Here is a 21,110-nt window from a genome sequence, read left to right as displayed (position 1 = left end):
TGGCAACCCCAATGGCAACACCTGGACTGAGTTTTTTAAAAATATTATTCAGATTCTTCTGAAACAGTACTTTTTCCCAACAATTGTTGAGATCATTATGGTTTTCGCTAGAAGCCGTGCAGAACCAAAGTAAGAGAGCTGTGTGGCGTGCCTCTTGGTCCCAAGTACAATTCTGCTAAACTCTCCAAGTCCTTGCTGCAAGGGACAGAGCGTGGCCGTGACCTCCGTGGTACCATTGCACCAGCCAGTGCTTTCATGCTTTCACGTAGTTGGAAAGGAAACTAATTGTCTGGGGAGTGTAATCTTAGGGGCGTGGGGTGGATTTGCTGATCAGCTTGTAGGTGGGAAATTCTGCTCCTTCGCCGTTGCTCAGAAAGTACGCCCCAGGGTCAGCAGTGGCTCTGACAGTACTGACCTTTCTTCATCTTTCATTAGGGGTGTGTATTGCTTTTAAAAAGATAATAAAAATAAATCCCTCCAACCCGGGTTTCAGCACATGGCCATTACTGAGAGCTGCCAACAGTATTTTGGGTCCGCCTAAGGGAGGTTGGCTCTTAATTATGCCCACTGCAACCAACTAGCAAGGGGTGTGGACGTCGCCGCCCTTGGGTGGGTTAATGCGCGCCTCTGGAGCTAATTGCTGCAGTCCCCCTGCCCATGGGGACGGGAGGGCTGGGGCTCATGTAGAAGTCCCCAGCCACAAGCATGCCGAAGCTCCCCAAGCCCTCTTTGCTCCTGAGCATCCCTCGGGCCAGCACAGGTGTGGTTTCAGGGCTCTTTTCCCCCACTCCAGCCCCCTGGATTTCTTTTCTGCGCCCTCATTGTGGGGACAGGAGGGGAGGGAGAGGTCCCGTGGCAGGACCCCGACGTCTGAGCCTTGTTCCACCCAATCCTTTTGTCTGATGCCCGTCGGGGGTGGAAGGAGACATCCCAGCCATGCCACACCAGGGGAGCCACACCAGGGGTCCTGCAGGGGAGCCGAGACCCTTCCCCACTCTACCCTCGATGGAATAATCCCCGTTCTGGGTCTGGGACTGACTGGAGCCAGAGGTGTCTGTGCTGCTCAAAGCCCTGCTTTGTCTGCTCTGCTTCCTCAGCAGCTCCAGCGTCTCATCAACCCCAGCTCCATGCCTTCTGAGAGCTCACACCTCTTGAACGAGCAGGAGGCTCTGCAGCACCGTTTCCCACCCTCTTGCAGCCCCTTGAAGCCACTTTCCCCACTTCCAGGAGCACCCCCACAACGCCCCCATCCCCTGCCCCATCTTCCAGCCCGCAATTTGCGTGCCCTCGCAGCGCCTGCCCTTGCAGACACCGCTTTCCCCGCTACGAGACGAGCAAAGGGACTTCCCCACAGGGGCTGCCATGCCCTGGGCGAGTCCCAGTGGCCGTGCACCCACCCTGACAGCCGCTGCAGCTCGGCGAGGGAAGCTGGGGGTCCTTGAGCCGCTTGGAGGGTGCCGGGAGCTGCAGCGAGGCTGGGGGCTGCCTGCAGCGCTCACCAGCCCCAAGCCCACACGTGTGCCCTGCTAATTTCAGGACCAGAGCCTGTGGTGGGGGCACAGAGACCGGGAAGGGGTCTGCTGAGGGGCTCTGGGGCAAATTCTCCTTGGCACGGCAGTGGACACCCCCCCCCCCTCGAAGCTCCTGTGCCCCTCTTTGGCCTTGCTGCTCGGGGAAAGCTTCCATGGGGAGTGAAAACCAAACGATGGCCACCGACTTCATCTTCCTGGGGTTCTCCAGCCTGGCGGAGCTGCAGAAGCTGCTCTTCGGGGTGTTTTTGCTTCTCTACCTGCTCACACTGAGCATGAACACGGCTATAATGACCGTCATAAGGGTGGAGCGGAGCCTTCACACACCCATGTACTTCTTCCTCTGTGTCCTGTCCTTTTCCGAGACCTGCTACACCCTCGTGATCGTCCCCAAGATGCTGGTGGACTTGGTGGCGGAGAGAAAAGCCATTTCCTTCCTGGGCTGCGCCGTCCAAATGTACTTCTTCCTTCTGCTGGGCTGCTCCCACTCCTTCCTCCTGGCGGCCATGGGCTACGACCGCTGCGTCGCCGTCTGCCGCCTGCTGGCCTACAGCAGCATCATGACCCGGCGACTCTGCGCGCAGCTGGTGGCCGCGTCGGCGCTCAGCGGGCTGCTGGTGGCCCAGCTGGTCACCCCCCTGGTGTTCTGCTCGCCGTTCCAGGCAAGCCGGCAGCTCGACCACTTCTTCTGCGACATCTCCCCCGTCCTCCGGGTGGCCTTCAGGCACACCGACGCTGGCGAGGCTGTTATTGTGGCGCTGGGCGTCTTTGCCCTGATGGTCCCGCTGACGCTGATCCTGGCTTCGTACCTCTTCATCCTCACCGATGTCCTGCGCATCCCCTCGGCTGCAGGGAGGCACAAAGCCTTCTCCACCTGCAGCGCCCACCTGGCTGTGGTGGTCGTGCACTACGGCTGCGCCTCCCTCATCTACCTGAGGCCAGGCTCCAGCTCCTCGCCGGGCCAGGACGCGCTGATCTCGGTCACTTACACCATCCTCACCCCGCTGCTCAATCCCATGATTTACACCCTGAGGAACAAGGATGTCAAAGCGGCTCTCCGGAAAGTGATCAGGAAAACACAAATTTCTCCAGAATGTTTTCCAGGGAAGAGGTCAAGGTGAGCCGCTTCCCCAGCGGGTATTTCCAGACGGCAGCCTCCCCTTCCAAAGAGCATCACTCCTTTTCCACAAGCCCTTCGGCTCCCAGCGGAGCTTCAGCAAAGCCATGACGGCGAAGCACAGCTGCTAAGAAGGATGAACTCCGGTCACAGCGAGAGTGGGAAAACCAACTTCAATTTCTTTTTGAATATAGAAACCCAATTTATTTGTGAAGATGGGAATCCGAATTTCCACCCCAGTGCCAGCAAAGCTTCCAGCTGTACAGCCTGAGACATTTAGTGAAGAAGAATTGTAGGCGTCGAAAGAATTTCAGGGGGAAACTCCATCTTTTTTTTTTTTTTTTTCAGGAGATCGCAATCACAGGACCACCTTCATGGTGCGTACCAAGCTCTGGCTGCGTGGTATTGCGGGGCCCATTAAAGCCTGAAAGGAATTGAGCTCCTCCAAGGACTTGGCTACTTCCAATCTCATCGGCTTCAAATCTCACCGGCGGCTGAATTAACACATCCGCTGTGTTCGCATCCTTGGCTGCACAAAGTTGACCACAAAAGCCTGTTTTTTTCCTCCAAAATGAAGGTGTCTTCTCTCCATCAATGAGAAGGTGGAACTGGCAAAACAAGGAAGTGAAACTTTGCCAGGAGGAAAAGCCCCCGTGGAAGCGTTCTGCAGAAATAATTGTTTTTAAAAGCCCAGGGTCCCTTCCCTCTGTCGGGGGGATTGCCCAGAGGTGGGAAGCAGCCTTTGCTTTCTGAACAGAAGGAAACAGTCAAAGCCAATGACCAAGAAACCCCAAAGGGCTCCTGAAACTTTTATTTCTAGGGCTCGTCACAGCAGCAGAGACAGCCACGCTTTCTCCTAAACCCTCACATCACCTTGCAAGCTGTCGGGCTCTAACACGGCAGAACTCGGGTTATTTCTGAGCTGTTTTCATCTCAAGCACACGCTATTTATTGTGGGTATGTGGGTCTGGAATCCAGAAAAATACTGCCCTGAGCCCATGCAGGGGTTGGGGATGGAGCAGAGAACGGGACCAGGGCACTGCGATCCCCAGAAGCCACCATGGGGACGTTTTGCAGCCCTTTAGAAAGGGCACTGGATAAATCGGACCAGGAGCAGCGATATGAGCCCCCAGGAGGTCAAAAAAGAAAGATGGGGGATGAAGGAGCCCACGGGGATGTGAGAGGCTGCAGGATCTGGGGCTGCTCACTGCAGAGAGAAATCAGCTGGAGGTGGCCATAGAGAGCTAAAGGCACCTCCCCCTGTCCCCCACTCTGATATTCTACGTATTACTGACCTGGGAGATCATTAATGACCGAGTCTTTATTGCTGTGCTTAAAAAAAAAAAAAAAAAAGACAAGACAGCTGTCAGGATTTAATCACAGTTTTATTCTGCAAACCCAGCTTTTTCAATTCTAAAATTCAAAAAAAATAAAAATAAAAGGTGGTGCTGCCTCTCAGGGAATGTACAGCTTCCTGCAGTCTTCGACCTAAACCAAAAAGAGTACGGAGAGAGCAGAACTACGCAAATCTACAGAACAAGAGAGCAGAGCGCACGCCTGCTCGCGGGGCAGAGCAGCTGGGTCCCTCCCCTTGAATGCAAGCGAAACGCCGCTTCCAGCTGAACACAGTAAGACAGGAAGAGGAAGGAAAAAAAAAATACAAAACCAAAACCAGGGGTTATAACATGGGTGTGGGACAATCACCTTCACACAAACATTCACAGTTACTCTTGCTGAGGCTCGGTGGCTGCTGGTGGAGGAGCCTCTTCCTCCCCCCCTTCTTCTTCTTCCTCCTGCTCGCTGCATGCAGCCGGAGCCGCCTCACTCGCGCTTTCCTCTCCCTTCTCCTCCTCCTCCTCCTCTTTAGCTGCCCAGCCCTCAGTTTTATTTTCTGCTGCTGGCTCCTGAGGAGTTTCTGGAACTGAAGGTGGCTCCTCCGAGTCTGCCTCGGCCGCTGCTTCTGAAGGCGCTGCCGTGTCCGAAGGCGCCACGGCCTCGCTCGTGTCCTCTGCTGCCTCCTCCGCTTCGAGCTGGTCATCATCTTGCAGAAACGGGGGCATCAGCAGCTGTTTGGGGTGCTGATCCTGCTCCCCCGCGTGTTTCAGGAATTCCTCTGATTTTGACAGCTCTTCAGAAGGCCCTTCCATCTCTTCCACTGCCGGAGCCGCGTCCGTAGCTTCAGCCGTGTCCCCAGCTCCTCCCTCCTGGGCCTGGGCAGCCTCTGCAGTGGTGTTTTCGTTTGCTCCTTCCCCACCGCCATCTCCGCCTTCCAGAGCTTCTCCTTCATCCACATCCTGGTCGGCAATTTCATCTGTGAAGGGATCTTCGCCCTGGGGAAGAGAGAGGGGAAGAGAGAAGAGTCATCGGGCTGCAGTGAGGCAGAGGCAACCTCAGCCGTGAAACGCAGAGGTTCGCAACCGATCGGAAAACGGCAGCTTCTCAATCGTGGAAATCCATCGCGTCAAGCCCCAAAGCCACTAAACTTTCAGCAAGAGAAGCGCCCCGGGAGGGTGTTTCAGATCCCGCATCTTGGAGGAGCAGGAGGAACGTGCGAGTCTTCCCTCCTGCGCAGCACGCTGCTGAGCGTGCGGGCGCCGGGGCTGGGTCCTATGCTAAGAACCGTGTGTGCTGCAGCACCCGGGAGAGCGAGCCGGGGCATCGCCTCCGCTCTCAGCTGGGAGGAACTCAACGAGACGATTAAAAAAAAAAAAAAAAAAAGCGATTCCTCAACCTCTGTCCGGTCCCAGCTGGGTGGGACGGCACGGGACTCCCATGCGGTGGGAGAGGAGTGGGAAGATCAGCGACCGGTGGCCTTCCTCTCGCCCTTCGCTGGAGATCAAGGAGTCCAGCTGCCCGGAGCCACGGCGCTAACGTTAACCTCACGTGCACGCAGCCCTGGCAGTCCCCCGAGCACGTCTCTCGCCCTCTTCCCCGCTACGAGGAGCCCGAGCGCCTCGGGGTTGGGTTTATTTTTTATTTTTTGACCTCGTTACCTTTATTCAGGCCGACATCAGATCCTAGCACTGCTCCCATCGGGGCAGGGACCGTTTTGTTTGGCTCTCTGCTTGTGTTTCAGGGTTAGGTGTGGGTGAGCACTGTACGGTCAGTGGCTGCTGTGCCCTAGCGCTGGCCCTGCCGGAGAGTAGGCGCCACACTGTGCCACAATCCGGGACAAACCGTGCTTCTAAACTCCCTCTCCCTTCCTCACAGGTCACCAAGGTATGCGGAGGGCTGGCCTGCAACAGACGAAATGTGAAGGGAGGCGGGCAGCATGCCAGCGGCAGAAACCTCGCCTGAAATCTGATCGACCGGGACGAAGAGTTTTATCAACTCCCCCCGCCATGGCTGTGGTGGAAGCCAGGAGAGCAACCTCTCCGGCTCCAGCACAGCGCCTGCGACGTCCCAAAAAGCGGAGGCACGCCAGGTGAGGCTGGCCTGGTAAAGCCAGGCCCGTCCCCGCTCGCTAAGTCCCAGCGCCTCTCACGTTCTCTGCCTCACGGACCGGATCGATCAGAGGTTCAGACCAGATTGGCTGCCTCCACACGAGCAGATCCATGCAGGTGGAGGACAAACGCAACGGTACATCTTCCCTGGCTGAGGTTCAGCCAGCTGGTCTCACCTACCGAGGTTCTGGAGGACATGGGGGGGGGAAAACTTCAGGCTATACCTTGCGATCTGGACCTGTGTCCGTTATCGCTGGTAAAAGCTACGGGGGGATATGAAGTCCACTAGTGGTGGAGACTGTCACAGCCTCCCTTTGGAAGGGCGAGGCGCCCAGCATCCCTCAGAGGAGGAACCGTTAGGCCCGCGTTCAAGAAACCAGCTCTTGATGCTGACAGTCTTGTCAATTATCGCCCTGTCTCCGGCCTTCCTTTCTCAGGGAAGGTTGCCGAGAATGTTTTGGTGAGGCAGCTCGGGCATTACCTGGAATCCTCAGATTTCCTCCACCCCTTTCAGTCTGGTTTTGCACCTGGGAATGGTACGGAGACCGTGCTGGGATGGGTCGAAGATCTCCTCCTGCCGATGGACAAAGGTCAGGCGCCCGTGCTGATTCATTTAGATCTGCCGGCAGCCTTTGATACCGTTGATCATGAGGAGTTGTTGACGTGCCTGCGGACCCTGGCAGGGGTAGACGGAGTTGCACTTGAGTGGTTCCGTTCTTTCCTCTGAGAGATCCCAGAGGGTAGCACCGGGCAAACGCTTGTCTGCCCCAAGGGCTCTCTCGGGTGGGGTACCGCAGGGTTTTTATGTCACCCTCCTGTTCAACGTGTATGAGAGGCCGTTAGGGGAGGCGGCCTCATCACTTGGCTGCAGTGCCATCGTACGCTGGCAACTCTCAGCTCAAAGTCTCTTGCACTGGACCCAGAGGGTGGAGTCGCAGTTTTGCTAGAGTCTAGCAGAGACTGGGCATGATGAGAGCTAGCTGGCAGAGGCTCGGTCCGGGGAAGGCCAAAGTGATGCCGGTGGGACAGGGGAAACATCTGCTCCCCCGCATGGGGGGGGGGCTGCCCGCCCTGCCGGCCAGCTTTGCGGACAGGGCTCCTGTCGGATCCTAGGCTGCTCCTGGGCTCCCAGGGAGCAGCAGTAGGCGAAAGCGCTTCGTTTCATCTTCGCGGGGCCACGAGGTTGCGACCTTTCCTCTCGGATGCAGGCCTCGCCCGTAACCCCCGCCACCTCCAGACCACGTTGCTGCCAACGCGCTCTGCACGGGGGAGCTCTGGGGGCGGCCCGCGGCCGCCCGCGCGCTCAGCGGACCCTTCCGCACAGGACACGTTCCCCCCAACGCTCTGCAGGCTGCACTGGCTTCCGGCTTCTTTCTGCAATTCCAAGTCCTGCTCTGGACCTAGCGAGCCCTACCTGGCGCCGGCCCTGCCCTCTCCTCGCACTCCAGCTCGGCTCTGAAGATGGGCCGGGGTACGCTCTGCCACTTCCCAGCTTGCACCTCAAGGGAAGAGGAGGGGGGGCGCTACAACCAGGCTGTTTCGCCTCACAGGAACACGGCTCTGTCACTCGGTTGAGCTGCTGGGAGCGCTGCAGAGCCCAGCTCTTTACACAGGGCAAAATTTGCCCCAGTGCAGCGTGGGGGCGACGGGTGGCACAGGAGCCGACCACCTCCAACTCCAGCCCAGCCTGGACCCAACGGTGCTGCCTGGCTCACACATGCTGCACCGGGGGGGAGCTTGGTCCCCAGGCCACCGCTCGAGGGGTGGCTTTAGCGCACTGAAGTTCCTTTTTCTCTCTCCTTTTCTGTTTTTTCCTCCTATTTTTGTCTCCTTATGTTTCTGCATGGACGGTTTCATAACTGATCTACAAGCGCCCGGGAATTACAGTAGGTACAGTCTGCAAGTTAAAAAACATGAGAGGTTGTAAACCGCCTACAGAGGAAAAAGAAACCAGACCCAAGATTTAGACTAGAGGCAAAAAGGCAGCGGAGTGGGATCTATGCTTCTCCCCATCGCGTGCAGCAGGGTGTCCTGTGACCAACATGCAGCACACACAGCGATGCGCCGCTCCAGCGCTCGGGACCACCGCGGCGCCTGTCCCCCACTGCTCCGGGACCTCCGCACGAGCTGGTGACTCTCTCGCCCACTCACCTTGAGATACTTCTCCAGCATCTTGACGATGTGTTTGTTATTCAGGACGCTCTTGGCAACGTGCAGGCTGGTCTTCTTGAACTGTTCCGCAGCCATCTGAAAAGGAACCCAACGTTAGCGTCACTGGGCTGGTCCTAAAGCGGAAGGAAGAGTTCAAGAGAGGATTTTGGCTCAAGATACCGAATTCCTCCCTCCTTGGCAGAGACTGGAAAGACCAACCTCTAAATCCAGCTCCTCAGAGAGTGTCACAAGGAGCAGGTTGAGGGGAGCACCTGCACCTCTTCTGCTACCACAAGCGCTGGAGAAGAACGCGCACCAGCTGGAACATCACCCAAACATCACTCATCCCGAGCACAAAGAGTCCATGCACACGTCTAACACCAAGGAGATGAAGACTACCCCAAGGGACGTGTGAATCTGACTGAAGCTCGCTGTCTCCATCTGCGCTCGCATCGAGACAGCAGCAACCCCCAGGGATTTTCAGCAGTGAAGGCAGCTCCACAACCTCCCCGTAGAGAGGAATTCCTGTGCCAACTCCCCTGGGAGCTGCTGTTCAGCACAGCGTGCCCATGCCCTGGCAGGCCACAAGCCCCAGAACATCTTCCACAGAGGGCGGTTTGTTTTGCTAAGCTTCTAACACCTTTCCCCAAGACACAGCGCGGCTACACGTGGGACAGGCAGGATCTGTACTTATCCCATGTAGCGAAAAATAAAAGCTGCTTCCTGCTTTTCATGAGCACTGCACTTCCACTGCCTCTCTTCAGCCTGACTCACCCCGTTTCTAAAGCCCCCTCCGCAGCCTGGGCCAGTTCAGACACCGATTGTCTCCTGTCCTAATTCCTTATGTGCCCCTAAAGGGGACTTTAAGTCAGAATTTTAGCAAAGTTAGAGAGAAGGAACATTTAGCCTGCACATTTATACAGTATGCCCAGACTCCGATTAGTCCAACACCAAGGAGACAAAAAAAGGCTACTGGCTATCTCCACAAAGCTGCAGTTTGGGGCCTGCCTGGATTGTCTGAATGCCAGGCACCATTTTTGGCTCAAAATACGTTCTCCCACGGCAGCCTCGCTTCCCGCTGGATGCACAAAGTCACTGTCGTGCCCCGGTACGTCCCCAGTGCAAGAGAAGAGGCCAGCTCTCAGAAATAAAGGCAGGGCTGCAGAAAAACCTGCAACTGGGGAATTCTGGTCGACCACGACCAGAAGCCAGGTCTGGTTGCTTACCCTGCGGTTTCGGTTGTGATCTGCGGATCGCAGGTGCCTCTGGAGGAGGTGGTTCTGCGCAGGGATTAACATGTCGCAGGCCATGCAGTGAGCCGCCTCGATCTTCTTGAAGAAGTGTTCCTGGCCAATACCTGCAGCAACGAGGAGATGTCAGCCCCGATTCGTACGGAAGGAGATGTTCTGGGAGCACCAGAACCTTCCCACCTGCTCTCCCCACACCAAGGCCCACGTGCTAATTCCGCACCCGCGCTCCTTCCCATTTCTGCCTTCCCTCTGGGGACAAGAAGCACATCCACAAGGCACAGACAGGGGTTATTCTGCTCTGGAACGGATGGTACTGATGCAGTACCCACGTGGAGGAGGAGAGATTGTGATAACAGCCCCAGGTATGAAGCAGGTCACTTACCTGAGCACAGCCAGGCACCAAACGCTGGTTTTCTTCAGTCCTGCTGGAAGCCAGCCGGCCTCTCCAGGCCCATTTTAAGGCAGAACGGCCAGCTTGAGCTGGCCCTTTGGCTTTGGCTTCACTCCTCTCTACCTTTGCCCAGGTTTTCTGCCTGAACTCCCGTTTTGTAGCCTACCTGGGGCTTAAATAAGCTGCATTCACCACTCCTGGGCTCAGCACAAGCACCAGCTCCGTATGCCAAGGACGGTCACGCTGGTCAGGCTACGTGGATTTTTTCTCAGTGTGCTTTTTGCCCACAACGGATCAACTTCACTGCTTCCTCTTAACGTGAGGAGCAAATGCAGACCCCAGCTGCATTAACAGCCACAAAGGGAACGAGCCTTTGGAGTTCTTCCCCCACTTATCTCATTTTAGGATCTATTGTTACATGAGCTTCGTGAATCTGTTGCCTGTGAAACTGCAGAAGGACAGATCCCCAGCAAAACCACATCCCACAAAGTGGGCAACGAGGCATCCAGACCCTGACCCACAAGAGCACAAAGGACAGAGCCCCTCTGGAAGTAATATTTACCAGACTGCAGCCCCGTTAAGCTGCAGCAGCCCTCAAAATCAGCAGCAAACCCACACGGTTCCGGTTAGTTTGGTAGGCTGGGGTAAACGGGAGGTTTGGTGATTTCACCTCTTGGCAGACACCACTCTGCCACCAGCTGTGGCCACACCACTGCCTGCTACCACTGAGCGCCGTGTTTTTGGGATTCCCTCCCTCTTCCCCCCACGGGACAGACTCTTACCCTTAAAAGGATCGGGCTTCTGCTTTGTGCCCTCTTTCTCAGTCAGCTCCTGGCGACGCTTCTCAATTTTCTTATTCCTATTGACGATGTATTCCTAGAGGGAGCAAGGGGAAGGAGCTCGCTGTCCTCCACAACACACCGAGACACCAAGGCCCTCAAAAGGGAAATGAGGTCCCTGTGGTCTTCCTCCTGGCCTTGTCATAGCTGGTGAGTTAAGACGAGGCAGGCGTTTTCCCCTCCCTGTCCCTTCCACCAAAGGCAGATCCACCCCAGAGCCCAGCTCGGTGGCCCCCCCCCCCAATCAGGTTCTGACCTTGCAGTCCCCCAGGGGAGACGGCAACACCCCTCGACAGACCCCAGAAAGCAAAAAGATGGAAAACAAAACACCCCAGTCCTTCCTCAGCTCTAGCTGTGCAGGGGGGCAAAGAATTGCTGGAACATTTATTTCTGGCCTTTCTGTTTAAATTCACGGAGCCAACTTCCCCTCCCAGCACGCCAACCCATGAGAAACCGCATCACGCTAAATGAAGTCATCGAGTGATGCGTTAACGAGCAGTGCTGTGAGCCAGCCAGGCAGGGGGCTGAATGTGAACGATTTCATAACCCCTTCCACTCCCAGACAAGCCTGGAAATCCCAAATCACCCAGCAGTGATGCAGAGACACAGAAGAGACGCGCCAGCACCGGGCCGTGCACGTACCTGCAGGAACTCGACTGTTTTGTCTGGGAGTTTGGTGCCGATGTACCGCAAGGTCTCTTTGTGGAACTTGCTCTGTAGGTGTTTTTGGATCTCCTCTTCCTCAAAACTGCGGAACTTGCACACAGAACAGGCAAACTGGATCCTGAACAGAGCAATTGCACGCAAGTGAGCTGAGCTTTTAGTGGGAACGTCAAGAAGATCACAGCTGTTCCTGCCCCAGCTGTGCTTTTCTTTTTCCGAATGCCACGCCACAGCTTTACTCTGTGGCAGTTCTTTGTGAACAAACAGCATCTGCCTCTCCCCAAAACAGGTCGTTACACCACAGGAGAGGACGCAAAACCCCACACAAGTTTAAAAGCAGGTGGACAAACTCAAACCGCAGGACATTAAGCGGATATAAAAATACTCTCCCTGGTTTGGGACAGCCCTGAGATACAGAACCACAGGTGCTACCTTACGCTGTCTTCAAGTGATTTATGGTGTTCCTTTCATAGCAAGGCTGCCTATACAGCCACCTAATATTCCCTTCTGAATTTGTAACTCTACACTGAGCTATGTATTAAACAGCACGGTATTCCCATCTTAGAGCAGTCCTAAGACATGAAAAAGGGGGAAAAAAAACCCCACAGAACTGCTGGAATCAGAACGCAGAGCCCCAGAACGTGATTCCCCAGACAGACTTCTTGCAGAGGAAGGTCCCAGGTAAATATTGCAACGTGCAATCGTTCACAGAAATGCTGAGAACAGACTAGGCCATCGCTCTTCCTACCTGTCCATGGCACGGTCGCGCATCCTATCTCTTCGCCGCTGCTTCTCCCTCTTCTTTTTCACCTCTTCGTCATCATCATCGCAGCCGTCTCCAGACGCTAAGCGGAAGGAAAAAATAAAAGCCTCAGAGTTGCCGTATAAGAGCTCATGGTTGCACACTTTACTGGCTGAGGTATTTTGGGACCAAGTTCCTTCGCTTCCTCTTTACTCTCAGCTTCAGAATGAATCTCTGGTCTCCAGCAGTTGCCGTAGAACCCAACCCCCCACCCCCTCCTCCGGCTCCCTCAAATTCCCAGAGCAACTCAACTCTTGGGAGGCAGTGACAGGAGGTGCCCTTACTGGAAAGGGCAGTCACGAAGAGTCATTTACTTCCACAGTGCCACAGAGGCATGCTGCCAAGACACCCGTCTCACTTTTTGGGAAGAGAAGGATTTTTTCTCCCTGTATTCTCATTTTCCCCCCCCCCACCACCTATTTTTCACAGGGCTGAAAAGCCACTTCAAAAGGTTAAGCAACAGAAGCACGGATGTTAGCAGTGCTAACACTGCAGCTCTGCTTCCTTAGAACAGTTTCAAACACTTATTATGTCACCTTCCCAATAATCTTGAGAGTTGTCAGGAAAACAGCCGAGAACGAGAGATTCAGCTGACCTGATCTTGGCAATATTTTAGGGGAGAAAGCTACAAGTACTGGGCCAGAGGTCTATCATCCCCACGGGACAACGCCTTCACGTGAAAGGAGCAGAGAGACCAGTCCCAGTCAAGACCCAGTCATCAGTGGGAGGCTTGAACAAGAACTTTAACACCCAGCTGCACTTGTTTCAATCCCAAGCATAACCCTGAAGTGCCAACATCACTCATTAACGAGGCTTCTGCAAGTCACCGTAACGCAGAAAGCACAGCATGTCTGGGGCTGACGTGTCTTTACCAAAAAGGACAATCCAACGCCGGCAGAAGCTGTTTCAGCTCCTTTAGAGCACGTGGGTTTTAAAATTACCACCCTGATATCCTGCCATATATCCCTGTATATCCCGGCGGGAGCTGCATCAGCTTTTGATGGAAAAACAAATAATAAATCAAACTCTGGGCAGTGCCTGAAGGCGAGGCAGACAGCAAGGCGGAGCGCGTCCAGCTCGCACGCTGGGGGGAGCCACCCTACCTTCCTCTGCAAAGCCACCACAATTCCCATTCTCCTGGAAAACAGAAAGAGAAAAGGACGCCGCTGTCATGTGCTGCCATCTGGAGGTGTTGTCGTCCACCCAGCCACCGGCGGAGCTGGTGAAGGACGAGGTGATTTCACCCCTCTGCTGACGCAGGGACGCAGCGTCAGCGTTTGCAACCACCGCCGCCAAATCGTCAGTTGGCACAGGGGGTTACACGCCACCGCGGAGTTATCACTCCTGGCCATCAAAATTTAAATATTCCACGCTTGAGTCACTGTCTGAGGAGCGCCTTTCAGGGACCCCCCCCCTCCCCAAACCTGGCAAAGGAGTAAAGGAAACCACCGCTAATTGGGATTTCTGCCTAACGAGCCTCGCAGGTAGAGCCAGAAGCATTAGGACAGGCGCGGGATCCTAACCTCCCCACACCAGGGCTCTCAGCACCTTGGCACGGGCACCTCAACATAGATCGATCTGCCAGTAATCCTTCCTGAAGGGCATGGGGAATGAGGAGGAACCAATACTTCTGGCATGTGCGGGCTCAGAACGCTGCTTCTAGGTGATTTTAACAACTCCGCCTTCAGCACAGGCAAAAAGGCAAATGGCTGCAGTGCGTAACTGCTCCCACGTCTGCCACAAAGACAAAAAAAAAAAAGTTACTTACACCTTTGTCGGCTTCATCTCCTGATTTTTCTTCTCCTTCACCCTCATCTGCTGCATGCAAGAAAAATTGTTTAGCTGGTGTCAGGAAATCTCTCACATTACACGCTACAAGAGGCTACTTGGTAAGCCACCACGTACTGCAAAAATGGCTCAAAACCCCAGCAAGGATCGCGAACTGCTCGCTGGTTTCTCCTTGCCTTTCAGTCCGTGCTGCAAACACTGTCCTACCATCCCCAAAGCCCACCTGGGGCATCGAATTTTGTTCTAGGCCACGAAGCCTGAGCACAAGGTGGAATTTGCAAGCATGTTATGACGATACCCGTGCTAGTGACTAAAGAACACAGCAACTTTGGAATGTAATCATTCAGCTGAAAAGATTAAATGCTTAAGAACAGGGGGGAAACGAGCAACGCTCGGCTCGTACCGTTCTCGGTGTCATCGCCCTCGCTGTCAGTCTTTGCCTGTTTGCTGTCCGGCTCGTCTCCACTTTGGGACTGCTTCCGCTTCCGCCCTCCTTCGCTGTCCGATCGTCCTCCTGAACGGTTTCGGAAACCTCTCCTCTTGGGCTACAGGTGGAAGAAGACAACCAGATCAGCCAGCCCCATGCCCCAGAAGTTCAAGTATTCCACCCATCCGCTACAGGGCCTAAAACACTCCAGCCCAGATGACCCTGAAAGACTTTTATCTAGCTCCAAGAGGATTTGCTGGTGGACTTAAAAGCCAGGTTGAACAAATCCATTAAGGGTCCCAGTGCCCTCCTGAAGGGATTCAGGATGGGGACACTGCCCTGTTTGGGACACCTGAGATTACTCAGCGGGAGAAGCGACCTGAGCTCCTCCAGAAGGCTCAGCTCCACAGACCAACAGCCAAGCCGGCCTCCCGAGGCAGGAAAGCGAGCTGCCTGGGCTCTCAAAGCAAAACCCACGACGGCGACAACTTACCGTGAGCGTGTTCATGTGCCAGGGCACCGCACCCATCCTGTCTCTGTTTCGCTGCCGCCCCATTCCGTACGGCACGTTACCGTACCGTCCCATTCCCATGCCTGACATCCCCATCATGCCATAGTCATAGTCTCCGTAGTCCCCATAGTCTCCGTAGTCACCGTAATCCCCATAATCCCCGTAGTCACCGTAATCTCCATAATCTCCATAGTCCCCATAGTCCCCGTAGTCCGGGACCAGGGCTTGGGAGAAGAGAGAGGGGAGCCTGTTGGGGCCGGCGCCCCCCATCCCACGCCCACCCATGTAGTTCAACTCATTCCAGCGAGCGGAGAGGCGCTCCGAGCTCGAGGAGGGCATGAAGTGGTCGGAGCGGTTGAAAGTGTTCAGGCGCCCCCGGTTCTGCACGCGGTTTTGGCCCCGTCCCCGGATGAGGCCGTAGTTGTTGCCCCGGTTGCGAGACTGATCCCTGCGGCCGTCGAACTGGCTCCCGAAGGAATCGCCGCGATCGGTGCCGACCTCGCCGTAGTCGTAGCCGGACCGGTACATGTCACGGTCGTTCATGGAGGACCTCGAGTCGTACGATTCAAAGGACTCGAATCTGAAGGAGCTGCAGGCCGAGGAGAGAACGGTCAGCAGCAGGAATAAAAGTGAAAGCTTGCATCTATTTGTATCAAAACCCAGGTGTTCTCGACTAAAGAAAAAACACTTTTTGGAATCCTGATCCCTTTCTGTACCCACCGCCTTTTCCTTAGCCTCAGGAAAATTAGTATCAAAACGCTGCGTTTTCGGCACAAGTATCTGAACAGAAACCCCTTGGAGGGGTCACAACCTCACCAGCTTTATACCACCACCAAATCACCCCGAGCTTCGCTTTGCCAGCTGAAAAGCGGATCCCAAAAGCTTCCCCGCTGCAGCCTACACGAGGTAAAAGCAAAAAACGCTGCTTCCCATTGGTAGGGTCAGCGATTCGGACCCAAAGGAGAACACCCTGCCTGCTGAAGGATCTCAGCGGGAGGAAAAGGGGAACAGCAAAGTAACCAGCCACCACCAGCAGGGACAAAAGCACAGACCCTAGCTTGAAAGGGAAACCCTGTAAAAAGCAACAAAAACCCAAGTTTGCTCTAAAAAGAAGCAAACTGCAGCGTTTTGTCCAACACGCAGGTGTATCTCTAACACTATGGAAAACCCAAAAGGAAACCAAGCAGCCCTTTAAGGCAAAACTCAGAGCTGTTCCTCCACGCGTGGCATTAATTCAGATAAGCCCCTCAGCTATCCAAAGTAACATCAAATGGCAAAAAAAGAGGTGAAGCTTCACTGATCCAGCAACTCTTGCCAGATCTGCGTTATCATTTGAGCGGTAACACAAATGCCAAAATGAGACGACTGCAGGCTGGCGCGGTTTAACCCGGTGGGAAGCAAAGCTTACAGGGCAGCCGTGAGGGAAGACAGATGTAGCTGATAAGGCGTTTCTGGCTTTTATGCTGCTTGAAATGAAAAACCTTCCTTCAAGATCTGTTAACCCAATCCACCACGGAGGTCGCTTTTAGTGCCTGATATATACATCAGGTTTGATAAGCTTAATATTTTATATATTTTAAATATAAAGTGGTGTCACATGCACGCATCAGGACAGGTTAAAAAATAAGCAATTAATCTTGTTCACCCTGGAACGAACACCGGATCACGCTTGTGTGACCTGAGCAGTTTAATCTGACGTCGCGGCGATTCGAGGCTGCTCTTTTATACTGTTAAAGAACGAGAAGAAATTGAGCAGTCACCTCTCCTGGTCTTCCATTCCTTCCCCCGTGCCACCGCTGCCCTCCTTTGACAGCATATCCAAGCGCTGGTTTATTTTGGCTATGATGGAATCCGAGTTCTCGTTCGCCACGGTCTCGCTGCTGTACGAGGCGACGGGCATGGCGGAGCCAACGTCGGCGTTTATGCTCATCTCCGAGGTTTTGGGGGTTTCCCAGGTGCTGGAGGTGGCGGCCGCGGCGTAGTTGTACGTGGCCGCTGTGTTGGCGGCGGTGGTTTGGGTGTTGTAGTAGTCATAGCCTTCGTAGCCTGGCAGAAAGGGGAAAAAAAATCAGCGTTAATGAAGGGTCATAAAGACAAGGGAGCCTGGGAGGAGAGCTGAGATGCTAACGGACCCTACGAGGCAAGGCTGCGGCTGAGCTTTGCTCCTTTCAAGGAAATCTGGCTTCTTAAAGCAAGAAGTGTCAGAGGTTTCTTGTTCCCCAGCGCTAAAAGCTTACGGATCTCCTTTGGGCGCTTCTAAGCATGGAAACGGAGCGCTGCGGGTTCCCTTTGTGATTTAGGAACGAGCTCAGCGGATGCTGTGGGACTCTGTCAGCCTGAGGCAGCTACGTCGTGGTCCCAAAACCCAAAGAGGACCAGAGCACCGCACACCCAGCAAACAAAGAACCAAAGGGACGGAACAAATCGATCAGGGAAAAAAAAAATAATAAAGGAATCAAAGCAGTGAGGAGCACTCAAAGAGCACAAAGCCAGCCACCACAAGAAAAAGCGAGGGCCTAAGGCCAGAGGTCGCCCCACAGGATGTGCCGGGGGGGTCCTGACAGCACCAGTCGCCCTCCGCTCGCCACCTCCTGAGCCCTGAGCTAAGAGCAAGCTTCCTCCAACAGCTCTGCAGTCGCCGCTTCTGACCTGGCGCACCCTTCGCTATGTCAGTCCTAGGGCTCTCGTAATGCGACTGCCAAGTCTGCCAGGAAGATCCCTCATAATTCTCCTTGGCCACCATGCCTACAATGAAATTGACAACGGTTAAGGCCGACGGCGCGCCGCTGCCTCGCTCTTTCCTTGCTCCCCCCGCCCCCCCCCCCCCCCCCACCAGCTGCCTGGCTTTTGGTTGCGGTGGGATCGTGAGCCCACCGGAGCAGGGACTGCCCTCGGGCCTTGGCTGGGGCTCCCGAGCTTCCCAGAAAGAGAAACAAAGGAAGAAAAACTCAATTTTTCAGCAATGATTTGGGCTGGGAGGTTGGAGTTGACAGCCCTGCTGCGCACTATTTGATTTTACCCCGTGAGGAGCACATAAATGGTATTTCACAGAAGTATCCTGGGCTTTTGCTTTCCCCAGGGAAGGCATTAACAGCTCAGAACAGCCAATTCAAGTCTGGGCCAATTAATTAAACGCCGCACCAAGAGGAAACACAGTAAAATGCAAAGTGTTTTATTCAGGAGGCGCTAGCCTGAGTGTAGACACCATCAAGATGCCAGAACTTCAAGAGCAAGCCTTGGATTTTAAGGGGGGAAAAAAAGAGTGGTATTACTGAGATCAGAGGTAACACAACTGGCTGTCTGAGATCAAAAGAGAAGCAGAGACATGAAATAAATGAACTTCTCGTCCAGGAGGCAATGTGCCTGCTTTAAGAAACAGATGGCTCTCCGTCAGGACGGAGATTCTCCCCTGCAAAAGAAGCCACACGCAATCGCGGCGAAGAAATCAAGGAGGGCTCCTCACGGAAACCGAATGGCCCCGCGCCCGTTTTTCCTGCACCAGAGGAAAACTCCTGTGCTCTCCGGGAGCGGGGAAAGCAGCTCCGCGTGGCGCAGCCGACTCGAGAGCGAGCAGGGCGCCGCGGAGCTGGGCACGTACCTTGCCAACTTGTCGCGTTCGTCGCGTATGTACCTGAGCGAGAGAAAAGAGACGGGGTCAGCTCCGAAAGCAACGCCCTGCAGCAGCTACGAGGTGAGGGGCGCAGCAAACGTAACGCGGGTAAAAATTACTTTTCAGAATGGGCGAGGAAGAAGCTGGGACTTCCAGCAGCTACTTAAGAGAACGAAATGGAAAACAGACACTTTTTTTTTTTTTTTTTGAAGTATTTGCACTTGAAAACACTCAAAAAACCAACCCAAAACTTGAGTAAAACAGCCAGGGTGCCAGCGCAGTGTGTGCACAGCAGCATTTTGGTGCCCAGACACTGTTTGGGGCATGCGATCGGCTGCAATTCCTTTTTCTCCCTGAGCTCCAAGCCCGGGGGAATGGCGGCGGCGGGGCTGCGCCCCCTCCTCTCACCCCGAGCCATCACCACTCCGAAACCCGGCCGCAATTCGGCCTCGGGAGTTTCGGTTTCGACACACACTCAGCAGAACACACCAGAAATTTACCTTGGGTGTTGCTGGCCCCCGTACTCCAGGTGCCATAACCTGCAAGAAAAAAAACCCACAGAGCTGTCAGAAGGTTCAGGTGCTTTCTCCAGCCACCCCCGCTGTTACCACAGTTCCACTTCCTTATTTTAATTATAATTATAAAAAACAAAACAAAACACCACAAACAGGCAGAATTTTGAAAGAGAAACCAGCTCTGAAAGGTGCTTGGTGCAGCCACGGCGTGAGGCTACGTGAGAGCTTCACGAGACAAACCTTGCCCAAGACCTGACCCTGCTTAGCACGGATCTACTGAACGCGTGCCCCCTTTTAAAGGCTTTCTTGGGCTGCTGGAGCAGTGGAATTCCTCAAAGCTCGGGAAAGGGGAGCGTAAAGCACAGCAATCGTGGCAGAAATGAGCACTGCTGTATTTAAACCATCACAGAAACCAGCAGGTGGCGAGCAAATAGGGAGCAGAGGCGAACGACGACGTTTTCTGAGGGGAACCTCAGCGCTGATGGGTTTCCTTCTGTGCTTTTGGAGGCCGAGCTGTGCCCTGTTCAGCTTCGGGGCAGCTGAACCGTTGAAGAAAGGCAACTTTCCTCCATCCTCCCACACGCAGACAAAAGCGGGAGAAACAAAGCCAGTTCGGGGAGGCTGCGAGGTCTTCGATGAAGCCTCGGCTATACCGTGCCTGCAGCGCAAAGGAAGCGGAGGCTGCTCGGCCCGAAATGCACCAAAAACGGTTTCACTTCTTTCTCCGCTGAAATGCGGGCTCCTCGTGGGCTGCACCTCTGGGTTATGAAGAAAAAAGCTGCCCAGTTTTGGGTGACACCCATGTCCTTTGGTGGCCGTTCACGCAGGTATCGCCACGGGGGCGATGCTCTTTCAAGGAATAAAGAAATCTGGGTTCCCATCCAGTCTTCGGCAGCAGTTAGGAACACGGTAATTAAGCGGTCGCCATCTAATTCCCAAACCAACATTTCTCAAAGAAAAAGCCCTACGTAAAATGTTCGGGTATGAGCGACTCGATACCAACATCCGCACCCCTCCCCTGCTGCACATAAATATCCCTGTCTGAGGGAAGATTCCAGCTCCTGGACAGCTCACTAGTTTCAAGAAACAAACAAAAAAAGGCAAAATTCCTTCTCCAGAGTAACTTCGGAGCCGTTTATTCAGATCGAGTTGTCGAAGGAGAGAAATCAACGCTTGCACAGGACGATCCTGCTGCCCCATTCACGGCACCTCCCTTAAAAAGGGACGGACTGCATCCTAAAAGCATGGTTTGCTGAAGAGTGGTGAGTAAAAACACATGCAGAACAGGCACCGCTGCTGAGTTCTTTCTAAAACGCTGCTGCAGACCTGGCAAAAATCGCTCCCGGGGGGCCTTGCGTGTTTTTGAAGGTGAGCAGAGCGTGAATTTGCCAGAAGAGGACCAGGATACAGGGCTACACAGGTCCCAGAACTGCAAAAATTGACCGTACACGGGGTCTGCATGACCTTAAAAGGGACCCGGAACAACCAGGGAAACAATCAGGTGCTAAACTTCCACCGGCACAACCTCCTTTCTCTTTCCATCTCTGCCAGTGTTGTTTTTGAAGCTTGAGGAGACGCCAAGAACTGGTGGAGGCAGGGAAACGGCACCCAGCACACTGCCGCTAGGCACCCGAAGGAAGGAGGCTTCTTTTTATACAAGCAGGACTTCAGGCGGCGACAGAAAACTCCTCAAAGTGGCAGCATCCTGCCAGCAATCTCTGTGTTTCGGGGCTCACCCGCTGCCTTCTGAAGATCTCCACGTTTCGGGGCTCACCTGCCCCCTTCCACCCCACTTCACGCCGTGGATCTCTGCATTTCAGGGCTCACCTGCTGCCTTCTGACGATCTCCATGTCATCGGCCACCTTCTGTCCCCTGCTTTGGATCACCAATCTCCATATTTCCGGGCTCACCCGCTGCCTTCCCCCCCACCCCCCCCCCCACTGCACACAGGCTGCCGTGGCGTGTCCCAGACCGATGTCACCCCGAATACCGAGATGCCCCCACACCAAGCACCGGGGGCTGTTTGTGGGGGTGTCCCCCCAACGCAGGTCGGTGACTGGGGGGGGGGGGGGG

At 54.7% G+C, this 21,110-nt stretch overlaps 2 protein-coding genes across 10 annotated transcripts in view; one reads left to right on the top strand and one right to left on the bottom strand.

The window, feature by feature from the left end:
- Positions 1-1,684: 1,684 nt before the first annotated feature.
- Positions 1,685-2,998, top strand: LOC118159720 (olfactory receptor 10K1-like). Of its 2 annotated transcripts, XM_035314288.1 has the most exons (2): positions 1,685-2,578; positions 2,684-2,998. In XM_035314288.1, the coding sequence occupies exons 1-2, from the start codon at positions 1,685-1,687 to the stop codon at positions 2,915-2,917; spliced, it is 1,128 nt and encodes a 375-aa protein (XP_035170179.1). In that variant the 3' UTR covers positions 2,918-2,998. The 2 variants fall into 2 exon arrangements, with proteins under 2 accessions (XP_035170179.1, XP_035170180.1); XM_035314289.1 differs by having other exon boundaries at positions 1,685-2,799.
- Positions 2,999-4,012: 1,014 nt separating this feature from the next.
- AKAP8 (A-kinase anchoring protein 8) overlaps positions 4,013-21,110 on the bottom strand; it is an 18,092-nt gene continuing 994 nt past the window's right edge. Inside the window, exons 2-17 of one of the 8 annotated variants that reach the window (XR_004747218.1) lie at positions 19,022-19,060; positions 18,510-18,542; positions 17,561-17,656; positions 16,672-16,957; positions 14,894-15,500; positions 14,377-14,518; positions 13,954-14,003; positions 13,289-13,322; positions 12,132-12,228; positions 11,363-11,504; positions 10,664-10,757; positions 9,467-9,597; positions 8,241-8,336; positions 6,571-6,765; positions 5,640-5,882; positions 4,840-4,976 (exon numbers count right to left, since the gene is read on the bottom strand). Coding sequence is in view for 5 of the 8 variants with exons in the window: in XM_035314282.1 (XP_035170173.1) it covers positions 4,371-4,976; positions 8,241-8,336; positions 9,467-9,597; positions 10,664-10,757; positions 11,363-11,504; positions 12,132-12,228; positions 13,289-13,322; positions 13,954-14,003; positions 14,377-14,518; positions 14,894-15,500; positions 16,672-16,957; positions 17,561-17,656; positions 18,510-18,542; positions 19,022-19,060 (2,453 nt within the window). In the remaining 3 variants the exon portion in view is untranslated. Of the gene's footprint in view, positions 4,977-5,639; positions 6,766-8,240; positions 8,337-9,466; positions 9,598-10,663; positions 10,758-11,362; positions 11,505-12,131; positions 12,229-13,288; positions 13,323-13,953; positions 14,004-14,376; positions 14,519-14,893; positions 15,501-16,671; positions 16,958-17,560; positions 17,657-18,509; positions 18,543-19,021; positions 19,061-21,110 lie in introns of all 8 variants that reach the window. The other 7 variants (XR_004747217.1, XR_004747219.1, XM_035314282.1 and 4 more) reach the window with 7 other exon arrangements.

The sequence above is a fragment of the Oxyura jamaicensis genome, unplaced genomic scaffold, assembly GCF_011077185.1.
Source record: "Oxyura jamaicensis isolate SHBP4307 breed ruddy duck unplaced genomic scaffold, BPBGC_Ojam_1.0 oxyUn_random_OJ71777, whole genome shotgun sequence".
NCBI lineage: Eukaryota > Metazoa > Chordata > Aves > Anseriformes > Anatidae > Oxyura > Oxyura jamaicensis.
Note: the sequence above shows the minus strand (reverse complement) of the source record. Positions and strands in the feature narration are given on the sequence as shown.

Excerpts from the sequence above, each read along its gene's own strand:
- LOC118159720 (XM_035314288.1), top strand. The coding sequence starts at position 1,685 with ATGGGGAGTGAAAACCAAACGATGGCCACCGACTTCATCTTCCTGGGG. Across the intron at positions 2,579-2,683 it reads TGAGGAACAAGGATGTCAAA|CCTCCCCTTCCAAAGAGCAT; the intron begins GCGGCTCTCCGG and ends TCCAGACGGCAG.